This window comes from Parasteatoda tepidariorum, chromosome 9 (assembly GCF_982258835.1).
Source record: "Parasteatoda tepidariorum strain Cologne lab strain chromosome 9, Ptep-v5.0, whole genome shotgun sequence".
In the NCBI taxonomy this organism is placed as follows: Eukaryota; Metazoa; Arthropoda; class Arachnida; order Araneae; family Theridiidae; genus Parasteatoda; species Parasteatoda tepidariorum.
This window is the reverse complement of record NC_141763.1, coordinates 91416467-91433902: the sequence shown is the minus strand read 5'-3', so window position 1 is coordinate 91433902 and position 17436 is coordinate 91416467. Positions and strand designations below refer to the sequence as shown.

At 29.7% G+C, this 17436-nt stretch overlaps 1 protein-coding gene across 1 annotated transcript in view; it reads left to right on the top strand.

Moving 5' to 3' along the window:
• The window catches only part of LOC107453597 (fibroblast growth factor 8), a 90752-nt gene extending 74020 nt beyond the window's left edge, over nt 1-16732 (top strand). Inside the window, exons 4-5 of the mRNA XM_016070474.4 lie at nt 4639-4754; nt 14039-16732. Of these exons, the coding sequence (XP_015925960.1) occupies nt 4639-4754; nt 14039-14374 (452 nt within the window). The 3' untranslated portion in view covers nt 14375-16732. The remainder of the gene's footprint in view (nt 1-4638; nt 4755-14038) is intronic.
• The last annotated feature ends 704 nt before the right edge of the window (nt 16733-17436 follow it).

Genomic DNA, 17436 nt, shown 5'->3' with positions numbered 1-17436 from the left:
TATATATATATATATATATATATATATATATATATATATATATATATATATATATATATATATATATATATATATATATATATATATATATATATATATATATATATATATATATATATATATATATATATATATATATGGAGCATATTATATATATGAATAAATATGAGTTTTTAATACTGTTATTAAAAGAAAAAACTATTTCAGTTAAATCAAACAAAATTATATAATGTTTTGAATTATGTTTTTACCGTTATATATACATGTATATAAATGAAATGTATTGTTCTAAAAAAATAGTTTGTTTGTTACTATGAAATTTTTTAAGCAAAAATCGAACGCTATAATGCAGTGTTTCCCAAAGTGTCGTACGCGTACCCCCTGTGGTACGGGAACAGTTTAGCGGGGGTACGCGTTCTTATGCGAAATATCTTTCAACAAACGAAAATTTCATAAATTTTTATTTAAAAACAAAGCTAGCCATGAAAATTTACGATTACGTGTTTTTCTATTGCCGATTTTTTTCAGAGTTAACAATTAATAACTAAAATATGTTAATAAAAATAAACATATTTTTTTAAAAATACATTCATTTTTTTTTATTAGTGGTGCACAGCGTTACGAAAAATTTAGAAAGGGTACACAAAAGTCATAAGTTTGAAAAACGCTGCTATAATGTAAACATAAAACAATGACCATGTAATTTTTTAAAAGTAAAATTTCGAAGAATTCTCGTGAGCAAACATTGAAATAAAAAGTGCTTATATCTAAATGATGGCTATCTTCCATCGCCATGCTAGCCTTTTTTTCATTTTTTTTTTCAACATCCAACTGAGATTTGAAAGAAAATCTTCTATCTTTCAGATTATCAGTCTGAGTTTATATCACTGGCACGGGCAAAAAGTCACTTCATTTCTGTTAAAGGAAGAAATAAATTCGCACTTTCTCAATAAACCCCCTACCTTATGTGACATTCTTTTTACAAACATTGTAACAAAAAAATCAATATGGTTCCACAATCATAAATCTGAAGATCTAATCTAGAATAAAAAAAAAGAATATATCCCCCCCCCTCCCTCTATCTCTTTTATCTCTAAGACTTCCTTATCTATCTTAGAGCATCTTCTTGTTTCTACTTTTACAAATTTATGATCCTCTTTTTTTCTTCCCTTTTCCTCTTCATTCTCTCTATTTGGCGAGAATTTTGCACTTGTCTTTGTCCCCTTATATTCACACAAGTTTAGTGACTTCGTGTTTCTTCTGTAACAAAGCCAACTATGGCAAAAGATCATCAAACGAAGATGACGACAAAGAGAATATTTTTTGGACTTTTTTTCTGATAAAACGAAAAGAATTGATGACCCCTTTCAAGAAAAAGTAAAAAACTAGTCTGACGAAAAAAAAAATTTTTTTTTTTAAAGTTCGTTCAACTCTAAACAATTTATCAACAACCCAGTACTGGGTTTGAACAATACAATATGTTGTTTTAATGTATTTTACAGTACTTCAAGGATAATTTAATACTATTGGCGTTATTTTAATTTTATTTGTAAAATAATTTAAGTACAAAGAAAATTTAAAAAAGTGTAATAGCAAGCTTTAATGCATAATAACTAAATAAAGATGCACAATGGCTAATTTATTATAGATAACCTAGAAGTTCGTTGTCATCATTCTATCGATTATTTCACCCTATTTGGAAATTGAATTTAGTCTTTTAGATTATGTCGGTTGGATGGTGAAACTAATAACGCTATCAATGACAAGTAAACCAATTACATTTAGTGTTTGCAAATTTAACAAAGTCAGTGACTTAATTCTGAAGTAATTATTGAACTCTAAAACAATCATGGACCGCCGTTTTCTTCAAATAACACTCATCCGAATTCGATTTTTAGATTCTCGGAAAGGATTTTTTTTTCTATCCTGCAAAATTTCGATTTGGATAATCGTAAAATTTCAAAAGTCGTTTCAGTTCGTTTGGAAATTAAACGATTTAATTCTAAAACCACTTATCCGAATTCGATTACCCGAATAATTTTTTCCCCTCTCCTGTAAAATTTCGAAAGTGGATTAAGCTTGTTTTGAAATCAAACGATTCTTTCTAAAAATTACTCATTCGAATTCGATTACCTGAATCACTAAATTTTTTTTTTCTCTCCTGTGAAATGTGGAATTAGAAATAATAAATTTCAAAAGTGGTCGTTTTGAAATCATGATTAATTTCAAATGCCACTTTTCCGAATTCTACTATCGGAATCATGAAATAATGTTTTTTTTTTTCCTCTCCAATAAAATTCGAAAGTGGATTGAGCTCGTTTTAAAATCATACGATTATTTCCAGAAATCCCACATCCGAAATTCGATTCATTGAATTATCGTTAGATTTTTTTATTTTTTTATCCTGTGAAATTTCGAAAGTGGATTGAGCTCGTTTTGAAATCAAACGATTCTTTCTAAAAGTTCCACATCCAAAATTCGATTCCTTGAATCATCATTTATTTTTTTTTTTTTTTCCTCCAGTAAAATGTCTGACATCGAGCGTCTCCTTTCTGGAGGGGAGGAAAAAAAACTATTCTTTGAAACCTAAATGTTAGAATTTCAAATTGCATTACTTTACGAATGGTTTAATTTTCCAGATTATAAACGGAAAAAAAAATCAGCAATGAAGTATGAATGAATGAAAAATTTCCAGACCCTATTATATATACATAAGCCGGAAAACTTCAAACCCACAATAAACAAGCAATACTAAAGATACTACATATATCGGAACTTGATGCATTTTTTTCTTTTTCTTTCAATCTCCATTTCCTGCGCGAGATGTTAAAGAAACAACACTACAAAAATGTTTTCTCTCCACTTGAAGAACTGCATCCCCTGGAGTGTTTGTGGCTCAATTGATATCTGGAATGTATTCTGGAGAACGTAAAAAAAAAAAAAAAATAGGTAGATGGTACTCGTTAACATATAAAAAGATGCAAATGACTCAAGTATATTCCTATTTACAAAGTAGCAAGAACTTAGTTTCCTGTGGCGCAACAGCGTTTTCTAAAAGTATTCACACGTCCTTAACACATAATCAAAGGTAACACGCCTTCCATTTAACCATTCCAGCATTATTTTAAATGACTCATTTGAACTTGGGAAACATTTGTAATCATTTCCTTTTTGTTCGATATCTAATAACATTTATTATTGAGATCGGCTCGCGGTAATTAGTGGCGCTATGTCTATGCACTATTTTAAACTTTATTTAAAATTTTCTACAAAAATTTTTTTTTTTTCTACTGTAAAAAATTTCATAAAATTCCATTGATATTTCTAACCATGTTTTTTAAAATTGAAATAATATTCTGAAGTTATTAAATTTTAGAATAAAATGGCGCAGGAAGAGAATAATAAACACTCTCAGATAGTTCCAAGTTTAACTATGATATCGGTACCTTGAGCAATATATTGTAATTTTTATTAGATATTAAAATGAACCTTAAGTACATTATAAAGTAATGAAGGTAGTTTGCAAACAATCGGATTTTCCAGCATACTTGATCCAGGAGTTCTCTTGTCTTTTGGTTTGGGTTCAAAATTACAAGACTACGGAGTTGAACATCAGTAGTTGTAAAACCAAATATAGGGACTGCTGTTCAACGACGGTTATAAAATAAGCTTATGACATATAAATATATAAATATATATATGAATATCTGTCATTCATATATATATATATATATATATATATATATATATATATATATATATATATATATATATATATATATATATATATATGTATGAATGACAGATCGGAGTAATGGAAAAAGAATAATAACTGAACTTTTTAAAAAAAATATTTATTGATGATGAAATTGATTTGCAAGTAAAATTAATCATTTGTTGTTTCTACAACCACTTATCTACCTTTTTACGAAAACACAATAAATAAATAAAATAAAATTTAACAAATGAAAAAGTAAACTTTCTTTACGTGGTAAGTTTTCCTTGGGATTAAAATTTTCTAGTTGTCAAGGTTCCGCATACAAGAAATACGTAGTTTAGGAAGATAAGAAAAACTAAATGTTAAATGAGGAAGTCTTTACAAAAGAGAGAACGAGAAAAACTAACTTAACGAGAAAGTTTTTTTTTTCTTTATCGCTGTAATTCTGTGTTTTTCATTTCACGATCTAGAAACAGTGATAATGATTTAAGTACGAATTACGATTCTCATGATTATGAATTAATGAGTTATTTTAATGATATGTTGTAAAATTATACATTATATTTGAATGATAATTGACGATTATGTTATGTTATTTATTAGTTTATTATGATTTTCATCGTATAAGTAATTTTAAGAGTTTTATTGAAAATTGAGGAAATGTTTCGATATGAGTATTTAAAAGAATTTTTTTTATGGTCTTTGCGAACGATATTTGCGAATCAATTCGTGTTATCCTTAAGCCATTTACGAATCACAAACAGTAATTAATATTTAATTGCAAATCACGATTCGCCTTTAAAACGCTATTGTCTATTGACTCATTAACCAATAAATGCATGAATTTTCATTTGTTATAAATAATGTTTGTATTAATTTAATCATTTGTATTAATTTCTGTATTTCTATTTTTTTTATAGCAAATATAAGTTTCAAATCCGTCGTCCATGTTCGACATAGTCATGCCATCAATATAAAGGCACAAAACTCTGAACATTATCTGTGTTTTAACAAAAAAGGCAAACTAATAGTCAGAGTAAGTAAAACATTTTAGTACTTTTGATAGTTATTGTTTTCTGAAACTTGTAAAATATGTTAAATATTCTATATTTTCAAAATTCTAATTTATTTTTAAAATTATACTACTACTGAATGTAAGTAAAAGAGATTTGTAACGGTAAAAATGTCCCTACAGAAATTTCCCAATCGAGGTACCTTTTTTTTTGGGCCTCTTTTTTTTTTCAGTGTACTTTCCAAGCATCTTTTAACCGGTACTTTTATTCCGGTATTTTTTTTCTACTGTCTATTGATTTTACTAAACAAAAATGTTTTGAAGTTGTTGTTTAAAAAACCATTATTTTTTTAAAATTAAAATGTGTATAATGTGTAATTTTTTAATTAAAAGTTACAATTATATACTTATATACACAGGGTATTAAATTAACTACAAAAATCTTTAATTCTCCTGTATAAACGAAATTTTACCAACAGCAAATGTTTGAACTTGAACCAATCGATCTACTGCATTGGAATATAATTAATCGAAAGTTTTAAGATAAATATTGGGTAGCAATTTGAGGGCCTCTTACCTATTGGGGTCCGGTTGCACGTGCCCGAATGCCATCCCCTAAATCATGTCCCTGACCCTCAATGGATTAATTTTCACCTACCATTCAAGTTAATCTCTCCCATAGTTTCTACAGAATTGGAATCATATTTCAAATAACCGCTATTAATTTGAAAGAAACTGCGAAAACCACATAAAAAAAATATTAATAACTTAGTATCTCATATTATTCAATATGTCAAAATACCTTTGACCCCTCCTGTCATCCGGGTGACTTCTTTATATCCAGAGAGTCAGCTTTGCTTCTGGTATTTAAAAAATATGGCTTCCCCTAGGGCCGAAAAAAAAAATAACTTTTCAATTCCTGTGATATGTTAACTAAGATCCATTGTGTTCCACTCCAGAAGAAACCCAGGAACTCAGCAGGCGATACAATCATTCAAACATCCCTTTGAGCAAACAGGTCCTGGTTACCTGGTGGTGGCTACATTTATTGTGATGTCCGTGGATAAAGGAAACTTGCTTGTTTTTGCAGTTCCCTCTCCCATTTTTAGCAAATAGCAAGACCCTGGATTTTTTTTTATTCGCTTTTGAGTTTGTGCCGCCAATTCAACGCCTGTGGTATCTCGACGAGTGGTCTGTTTCATCTCGACTTGGCATGGTATTACGAAAATATCCTTTTCAGAGGAAATTTTTGGATTTAATACCTGGGATTGGTTATGAGATTGCATTTTGATTGAAAAGTAGCGCCATTTTGTGGTTATCATCGGCTGGCTATATCATCTATCATTTTGAAAGAATTCATCTCGCTTCGTAGACATTTTGAAACTTTTTTGTGGGGGGAGGGGGTCTAATATTCTAATATAATGAATTCTTTGGTCTTATGTTCTAATGTAATGAAATCTTTATAAGGAGAGAATCCAAACTTTCTGATTTTATAATACTTTATCTGTACAACTGTAACAAGCTAAAAAAAAAATATGATTTTGATCATAGCTGTCTTTGTGTGTAGCTTAAAAAAGATAATTGTTTTTTATTTTTTATTTATTTTCACTGAGCTATCCTCATGAAGGACCGGGGTTCTATCCCAAGTGGTGGCTTGACACCCATTCGGCTTCAGATCGATAAGTGTAGCAGTGCATCTGGGAAGTGATTGCCACCATCGTGTCATTGGCCACGAAGTTGTGACATAATTCCCTTGGTCTTAAACTGCCAAAATTCCCAATTACATAATGAACTATTCGTCACGAAATTATTTAAATTGTTCTTTATTGCATAAATCAAGTTTCATTTATTTATAAGTCATTAATTTTTATCATTCATTGTTTTCCTGTACTGAATATCATTTTTAAAAAAAATTATTATTAAAAAGAATGTCGATAATTTGATCAATCGAAATCATGCAACCTGAATATGGCGGTTGACTATTCATGCACCCAGTATTCTTCGAACTTCACCCAGAAACTCTTCTCTCCACTAATTGACACACATGAATAGCAGAACAGAACGATTGATGTGCTTATAGAAAATCCTTTTTCACAACTTTATGTGTCCAACTGCAAAACCCACTTTTACACATTCCACTTCCAACTGAATAGCGAACGTCAGTAAGATATATAGCAATCTCTCTCTGTGCCAGAAGAAAAATAACTAACTCACACTGACACGACCGCCCCCTTGCTCACTTTTAAAAAACTGGAGGGTCCTCCCGGTTGGAACTGACATCGGTCAGTGTTTGACAACTCACTTACCTAACCCCCCCCCCCAATGGAACAGTAAACAAGAACAAGATGGCATGCCAAACTATTAACATATTTTTGTACTTACCTTCAGGGACCCCAGGTATTGCTTTTATAGACTGGTTATTTACCGATGCCCCCTTTTGTGACAGAAAAAGACATTCCTTTTTTCTTTCTTTTTTTTTTTGGAATTCATGCTTTTTGTGTTAACTCCCTCAGGATAAAAGTGTTCCACTGGTGGTCTCTGGGTTATAACCATTCTCTTTAAAGGTAAGCAAGTAAATATTGACCTTGCCCCCTTAATAACAGGGGAAGCGACTACTTGAGATTTTGTAATTTGAGTACACTTTTAGAACCATTTTTTTTAGGCTAGTTTTTTGCCCATTGAATTCCTAAAGACTTCTCACGATCGAAATTTTCCCTGATAAGCGAAAATATTAATAATTCTTCTACAAATTAATAACTATTAGAAATTATTTTAATACTTCTTTAAAAGGGATGCGAATGTTTTAAAATAAATTTTGTCTAAGCACCTTCCCACGTAGTAGGGAATTTAACGTCCACCTTTTCGTATTTTAAAATTTTTCTGGAAAAAAATTTCTATTTAAAATGGTTTAAATATTTTTCTATTTAATACTTAAATATTGTTCTGATTTAATGGCTTATTGTTCTGTTATAAAACTTTATTTAATACCTAAAATTTTTCTAACAAACCTTTATTTAATATTACCTGATTTAAACTTTCATTCGCTTCAAAAATATAAGAATAGGAAATAACAGTCGACGTGTTTCAAGAGCTTCAAAAATAGGCGCACATTTTCTAGTTTTGCCAGACGTAACTAATCTATTAATTCGAGTTCGTAGGCAACTTAACGTTTTTTCATTTACATTGATATTTCCTGTTCATATAATTTTGAAGTAATGAAGTTTTAAATCAGGTAATATCTAACCGCTGAAGTTTCTTAGGATTATCTATTTAATTTGTTTAATCTCTATTTAATACTTAAAATTGTTCTGATAAAAACTGTTTAATATCTTAGAGTGTTCTGATAAACCTCTATTTAATACTTAAAATTCTTTTGTGTAATTACTCTTTTATTGAAAAGAAGAAAACTTATTCTAGCTCGTCAATTTTTTTTTCTTTTTCTGATAAACCGCTATTTAATACTTAAAATTTTTCTGATAAAAATTTTTTAATATCTTAGACTGTTCTGATTAACCTCTATTTAATACTTAAAATTCTTTTGTGTAATTACTCTTTTATTGAAAAGAAGAAAATTTATTCTAGGTCATCCATTTTTTTTCTTTTGCGTAAGAATCTTCGTGGATTTTATTTTTTAATAATTTTTGTTCGTTGTACATAAAGTTAACTAGCAATTCTATTGTTCCAAGCTTAATAATTTAGAATTATCAATGTTGAACCGTTAACCATTTATTTATTTCTTACTTATTCCGAATCAATTTCGTTTTGCATTTTTTTTCTTCTTTTGTACTTCTGTTTGTTCTGTTTGTTTCGTTGCAGTGTAATCAAATCGAACCGTGCTGTTAAAACTACAGAAAAATAAATAAATAAATAAAAATTAAACGCTTCTAACATAGCACCAGAAGTTTATTACGGGTATAATTTGCTTCTAAAAAATGAAAGAAGAAACTCTAAGTTTTGAGAAGAAACCCTGAGGACCTCAATCTGAGAAACTCTCATTTGCAATGCAGCCATTTATTGAATAACAAACCTAAATTAGCTCCAGTAGTTAGTGGTCCCTCCTCCTTGTTCTCGCCTAATTGGCAGGAATCGAAAATCAGACGCCACAATAATAGACAAATTGCAGGACTCTATCGACCACCCAGACTCTAATATAGACATCACTAAAATGTAGAGATCTTTCCTTTTTCTATATTTGTCTTTTTATGCTTCATTTTATTTACTTTTCTTTCACATTACATCTCAATTCAAAGCAATTTACTCTTCAACTCCTCTCGAAAATGATTGACAGTGCTGCCATCTTTCAACAATAGAGGTATTTATTAGCACTGCTGATCTTCCAAATTATGAGGGAATCGGGGGTTTTTTAGTTCCTTGTTTTGGAAAAACTTCATTCCTACGGATTATTGAAATCATTACATATGAGCCTTGTACGAATGCAATGTGGGTAGAATTCAATCTCCTTAATAATTTCTTGATTCTTTTTTCCTGTCTTTAATAATGTCTTAATTTAAGAAGAAAAAAAAATGAAATCGTTGGCATGTTTTTGATGTGACAGAAGATTTTTATGCTAACGGTGTTTTATGTTTCTCAGCGATTTACAACAGTGTGTACTTGGTTTTATTGATGTGTAGAGATAAATTGTGCTGATAGACTACATGATCAATCTGAGCAACATGATCCCAATAGTTTAGTCAGGAGAACGGTCCAAAGCTTGATGTTAATTTTACAATATCTCGAGAAGTTTTTAACCGAATTGAAAAATTTTTACACTCTCAATTATAAATTCGTTTATCTAAAGTTCATCTATTGCAGGCGTACATTATTCGTTCATTCGCTTTTTATTATTTTATTTAATATTAGTCGAAACAATTTTGAATTTTCAGGTATACGATTTTTAAATCGATGTAAAGAATGTAATTTTATATATATATATATATATATATATATATATATATATATATATATATATATATATATATAAAATTTCCACGAATTCTAAAATCTTTTAAAAGTTACTTCTTCATCTTAAACACCCTGCCAAAGAGAACCCCCTTGCGAATAAATTATATTTACTGCATCTTACTACCGCCCTGCTGACGCGGGGCAACTAAATTAGAACTCAATTTATGTATATCTTTAACATATTTATGTTTTTGACCTGCATGAATGCAGTTTATGTAAAATTTTTAAACAAAAGAAGTGCTAGATAATATTTTAAATTCCATGAAATAAAATTTGTCTGAAATAAATTATGTGTCAACTATAATATAGTTTATAAAATGTCCTGTACAAGGAAAAAGCAAATTTTTTCTTAGTAACATTTGTTTTTTCTAAAACCTTTTATTAAAAAAATATTTTTTCTTCATCTTATCAGGAAATGCGGCAGGTTTTTGACGTTCTCAATTTATTCCAAAATAAAAAGTCATAAGAACATTAATTTTTTTTTCTTTTTGAATAGTGGAGCACGCGCATTATTATTTATCATGTGAATTCTCTTGCTGTACTCGACCCTCTTAACCCCAGCCCTTGACAAGACCTCCCTGTTCAATATAATTCTATTAAATTATATACGAATATAAAAAATAGATAGCTATATTTGGCGATTCTTCGCTCTTTACGAAGACGTTGATTAATTTTCAACTATCACTTTCACCATCATGTATTTACTATAATTATAGAAAATTAATTATCTAAGTATAATTTTCTTTGAAAGAAGAAGAATAATTATTGTAAAATACGGATCAACAATTCTTAATACCTAAATTTTTAATGTAGTAGGGAACCGATTATCCGGAACGATCGGGACATTCGCTATTCCGGATAACTGATTTTTCCGGTTTTCTGAATCGCTACAAAAAGCCGTTTTTTTATTGTTAAACTCAACTAAAAAAAAATATTTGGAAATAATCTTAAAAAGAAAAAATGATGAAGTGATTATTTCCAAAATGATGGTAAGGTAAAAATCTTTCAAAAAAGAAAGAAAAATCCTAAAATCTTATGAGGAAAAAAAATTTTTTTTTTTTAAAAAAATGGCGGAAAAATTTATTAAATTTCGTTCCGGTTTTTTGGTTTTCCGGTTTTCTGATTTCCGGATAACGGGTTCTGTACTGTATTTACGCTTGGTACCAATTATCACTGATTAAAGAAGAAGAAAAATAAAACGTCCTACTATCCTTATGGGGAAAGAACATTTTTATTTTTATTCGCTAAAATGCTAATTGCTAAAATGAAATTCACTATTTCATAAACATAGCTGAAAGTAGATTACGTAAATAATAGATAATCATATAAACTAATATATAATCATAATCTTATTCAATACATTTACATAACCATAATCTTATATAGTAGGTTATGTATAAATATTAAATAGATTTGCTGAAAAGTTTAATATCATATAACCATGGACATACGTACGTAACCATAAGTAAAACATTTCGAAATAAATATTTTATGAGATAATAATAAATATTAATTTCATGAATTAATAATTATTGATTTTTATAAATTTTGCCTACAGAAATTTTTATGAGGTTGAAATGCAAAATTTATGGACAATATTTTTTTTATTAAATAAAAATCTTTAATGATATTATCTTGAAATATTTTGGTATTTCTGGCTATTTTGTCCATTTCATTTTACCCAATGACGTGGCAAAGATGTAATGGTCAAATCAATACTTTTTCATAAATATGTATAGGTGTTGCTAAATTTATCAAAATTTTCTATTGTTTATTATCATCATAGTCTCAAATAATGTATGATTTTGGATTTTTCTGCCCGTGAGTGATATGGACTATGTCATATTAAATTTCAAGTGGATTCCTTTAAAATCTAATTGCATTGGTATGGGACTTTTTTTAAAAAATTAGTTTTCTATGGTTTAATTTCTTTAAAATTCAGATCTATAGAAGATTTTGTGATCAGATTAGTATGGTTGATTCAGTAATAAAAGCAACCTGTTTCATTCTTGTTACTGATAAGGTTTTTTTTTTTTTTTTTTTTCCTTGTCGAAAAGAGTTATTATGTCTCTACTTTTTAGAGTACTATTTTAGAATATATTTTCCTACTTTTTAAAACATACTTAGCTCTGAACTCGTTATCTAGAATTTTTTTTAGCGTCCTTTCAACTTTGAGATATCGAGAGTATGTTGTATAAGGTTAGGGAAAGGTTTATATATATAAAAATATATATATGTATATAAACAAAACATCAGTAATTTCTAGTTGTGTAGTGATTTTCGATTTATTTCTACTGAATGCCCCCACCGGCGTCAGACTTCCAGTCTCCGCCATTTTTCGTTCTTGACTTTTTTTTTTCTTTTCGATTATTGAACTTATATTTACTTTAACAATAGACATGTCGCGTGGGAGTTGGCTGAATCAATGACGAAACGAGGCTGGCTTTATAAGATATTAACTGAAGGTATGAAAAAAGTTTTTGTCCATCCCGGCTACTTTCTTCATCTTCTTATTTCACTCCTTGAAGAATTCAGAATCTTAAAATAAATCATAAGCCACAAAAGCATTAGATTTGTGAGTCAGATTGCTTTGAGGGGGAGGGAGGGGGATCGCCTTATGAATGAAAAGCGTAACAGTTATGAATAGAAAGTTTTAACAATTTTATGGACCATCACAATTCCATTATATCATGATCAAACACTGTTCACTAAAATATATATTTCAATTTTTTTATGTATTGAATAAATTGATTATAGTAATTTTTTGGTTATTCTTAAACTCAATAAAATCAAATCAAATAAAAATCAAATATAGTTTATTATTTAATTTTAAAAATTTTCTCTGCCTGTTAGCTATTAAAACCTTCAGAATCTTAATAAATTAGAATTAATTATTTTCTGCCATTTATTACTTATTACCACCTTTCCACATGAAAATAGAAGTATTCAGAATCTCATGGATTATTAGTTTTTAATTATTGGAATTCAAGACTTAATACCATTTGCTAATTCTTGGCATTCAAGACTTAATACCGTTCGCTAATTCTTGCCATTCAATACTCAATACCGTTCGCTAATTCTTGGAATTCAAGACTCAATACCGTTCGCTAATTCTTGTCATTCAATACTCAATACCGTTCGCTAATTCTTGGCATTCAAGACTTAATACCGTTCGCTAATTCTTGTCATTCAATACTCAATACCGTTCGCTAATTCTTGGCATTCAAGACTTAATACCGTTCGCTAATTCTTGCCATTCAATACTCAATACCGTTCGCTAATTCTTGCCATTCAAGACTTAATACCGTTCGCTAATTCTTGCCATTCAATGCTCAATACCGTTCGCTAATTCTTGGCATTCAAGACTTAATACCGTTCGCTAATTCTTGCCATTCAATACTCAATACCGTTCGCTAATTCTTGGCATTCAAGACTTAATACCGTTCGCTAATTCTTGCCATTCAATACTCAATACCGTTCGCTAATTCTTGGCATTCAAGACTTAATACCGTTTGCTAATTCTTGGCATTCAAGACTTAATACCGTTTGCTAATTATTCACATTCAAGGTTTAATACCATTTGTTTATTCTCGGTATTTTATATTTGATACCATTTATTAATTATTGGCATTTAGTAACTAATACCATTTGTTAGTGATTGGAATTTAATAAGTAATTCCATTTGCTTATTATTATTACCACCTTATTGACGAGTAAAATACTCAGAATCATAAAAAGATTTAGCTTTCTAATCCAGATTGATTTAAATAAAAAGGGAGGATATGTAGCTTTATGTGTGTAACACTAACTGATATTGTTGACTTATACCATTTTTAACTTTCATTATATTTTAATCGAGTATAGCATTGCTTTGAACTACGATTTTTCTTTCGGATATATTCCATTTATATCAATATTTAAGGTATATGGCACTTGTTCAATGGTTTCGTTGAACCAGTTTTGAATCGTTAGATAAATTCATTTTAAAAATTTTCAATTCTACACAGAAACACTAACGTATAAAGATATACCCCGTTGTTAGGGCACCGAACAGTCATTGGTAAGAAACGGGGTTCCATCCCCGGCAGCGACTGGAATACCACCCAAATTCAGATCAATGGGTGCCTATTTTTGGCATGATGCCGTTGGTCTTGAAATTGAGGAGCCATACTCTTTTTCTGTGTTTTTTTTTATGCTATGCTTTCCATGTTTTATGTTCTTTTTATGAAAAAAATATTTTTTATGCTATGTAATACATGTTTTCTTCTATTTTATGAAAAAGTAACTTCATTACGTTAATGTTTTTCATATTTTTTAACATGATTTTTTTTTCTTCTCTATTTTAGTTTAATGGTAAAAAACAGGCTCCACTATTGAGGCGGAAAGTGTGTCTATTCAAAGAAGGATTCAGCGAAGAACATTTTACAGTCATCCGGTCCCTGTATGATCCAACATGGTACGTTGGCTTCAACAGGAAAGGAAAACCACTGAAAGGAAATCTCCATTCCATCAAAAAACACGAAAAATGTTTTAATTTCATTAAAAGAGAGCACGTGTATGGTTTAGACGCAAATCCACCTCCGTCACCCATCCAAATCAAAAACCCGTGGAAACTTAAAGACCTCCTACCTCCCCGACCTTTTGGACAAAGAAAAACAGTGCCAAGAACGCCAATAAGGTGAACATTCGTTTCACCGTCCTTAAAATTGTTAGATTATTGCGATGTTATTTTGGTTGTTATTGCTTCCTTTTTTCCTAAATGCTGCTCAGCATCAAGGCAGGACCTTGAGAGTGTGTTGGCAGAAAAATGCTCGCCAAATATGCTGTCTGCTGTAGGAATCCGTGACCACGCTTAAAATTCTTCGATTGAGGAGAACGAGACGAAAATGCTGGGGACTGGCTTCTATGAATACGAACGAAAGTGCCAATTTTGTGTTCTTAAAAACTCCCAAGACTGAAATAAAACATTCTGCGGACTTTCCTCACCATTCCATGTGGATGTTTAAATGTTCTAAATCCCTTCCCATTAGATTAGAACATTCGTATATACGTAGTTTTTTTTTAAGAAGAAATTTAATGTTATTTATTTCGAACGTAGAAATTATTTATTACTATAGATCTCTCATCATCCAATTGTTCTATTTTCATGTATTAATGTCATAGGTGCTTTCAAACAGTTGAATCTTGTTATCATTACAATGCAAATCTGTTTGTGCATCATGCTATATAAACACTTAGAGTTGGGCAATGAGAATCAAAAAATTTCAATCAGTTCATGTCAATCAGAATACAATCAGTTCAGGATTGGAAAAAAAATTCAAGATAATTGTAAAACGAAATTTTATTCGAATTAACGATTATAACTGAGGGATTCAAGCGAATCAATCTCAGTACAAGTCGTTCGTTATGATCAATTGATTTACATCAGTCCATTTTTATACTAATCACTGATTATACTTGATTGATTCATATCCACAGGTTAGACTCACTTATCGGAGCCAGTATTAAAATCACTCAACATATTTTATTCCAATCAAACGATTTAAAATCACTGTTACCGAGAGACAAGAAATAATTTGGACACATACAATACAAAATTCCAAGTCTCACGTGAATATCACAACCAAACTTTCAAATGACCACAAAAATTTGACCATGAAAATATTACAACCAGGTAACATATTTACTAAAGTGACCACTTCTGTTCTTAATCGTGTAATCGTGTCAGATATTTTTCACTCTCTTTGCACGAGCATTCTTTTAAGAATGACTAAGTCTTATGAGGTTTAGCACTAACTTTTGTCTTCTAGATGGAGCCGACAAAAAAAAATCTTTTGATTTAAGTCTGGTGAATAAGATGGCTGTACTTGTGTTGTAAGGAAGTTTGGAAAATGTGATTTACGCTCTTGTTGAGTGTCTTTAGCTCTGTTGGAACTAAATCTTGCTGGGAGGTCAATTTTTAGTTCTAAAAAACTTTTGTGCCTAACAAAAGTTTACTGTAAAAATATTCGGTTTTAAACTTTGTCCAAATTATTTCTTGTGCCCCCTTAATTGAAAGTTCGTTTGAACATCAATAAATGAAGTAAAAAAATTAATTACTTAATCACGCGGTTTGAATGCTAAGCCTAAATGGAACCAAAAGTGCGTATGGTTACTCTTAGTTTAGCTGATTTTCTTATATGATTTGATGGTTTATCGCGGTAACCGAGAAAATCAAGTAGTACCCATCAATTGAATATTGATATAAATTCAAATTATCAATTGAATTGAATGTTGGTATGAACATCAGAACATCAACTTGAATATTGATGTTTTGAATTGACGAATCGGTGATTCATTACCCAACTCTGAAAACTCACTGCTCTGTGACTTCTAAATATTATTAAGCTAGATATAGAAATGGGTATTCTTACAAATATCAAGTGTCTTTTTATGAGGAAAGTCCGTTTGCATTCGCTAATAGCAGTTTTCTTAACTTCCGAAGTTTTCATTCTATGTCATTTGTCAATATGTGTACAGTACATTTGTTAGTGTGTTGTTCTAATCATGTGCCATCACCCAAACATTGATGGTTGTTCATGTTTTTAAAACCATATTTTTCTCAAATCATTCCAAAGTGTGGCCTGACGCCCAAAACACCAATTCCATTGTTCATTCATTGCTGTTGTAAATATTTATGAAAGTTATAAATTATTTAAGTTTGTGAGGGGTTTAATCGAAAATGTTTTATGTTATCTCTATATAACTATTTTTTAATAAATACTTTTATTAAACTAATCGAAAACTAAATGAACCATTATGTGATTTTTTTATGTGTGAAAAAAAGTCGTTAATAACACGCCAAAAGCATGAATCAGCCAATTGGGTAAGTGGCAGTTTCGTGGTTTTGGCGTGATACCAACGCTGTCTTTATAGAATCCATCAGTATCCTCTTAGCATTGATCTGGCACATCGTAGTATTTGCATGTTTCATTGCCGAAATAAATATCACAATTGACATGTGATCACAACTAAACCGCAAATTAATTCAATTTTTTTTTTTTAAACTTCTCTACTTAAAGTCACTAGTAAAATCTTAATAGCTTGTGACATTTATAGAAGGGCTCCAAACTGCAAATACTACGAAAATTACAATATGATTACTAATTAAGTGTTGAAGAGCTTAGTAGAAAGTTAAATTATATTAAGAATATGTTAAGTTATATTTTAATTTTTCCTATCTTTTTTGTTTAATGAGCAAAACATGTTAAGTTGCATTAAAAAAAAAAAAGAAAAAAAGAAACAAGTCTTCAGGTTAAGAAATTGAACATATGTTAAGTTACATTTAAAAGAAAAAAGAATAAATTTCCAGGTTAATTAACCAAACATGTTAAATTACATTTCCCAAACAATTTCATTTTTGTTTTAAAAAATTAAACATGTTCAGTTTCATTTCTCTGAAACCATCTAATTTTCCTGTTAAAGAACAGAACATTCTAAGTTTTCATTTTCTGTAACCATCTAATTTTCATGTTAAAGAGCAGAATATTCTAAGTTTTCATTTTCTGAAACCATCTAATTTTCGTGTTAAAGAACAGAACATTCTAAGTTTTCATTTTTTGAAACCATCTAATTTTCGTGTTAAAGAACAGAACATTCTAAGTTTTCATTTTCTGAAACCATCTAATTTTCGTGTTAAAGAGCAGAACATTCTAAGTTAAAAAAATGAGATTTTCAATATGGGGAATGGTGAATTTTCTAACAT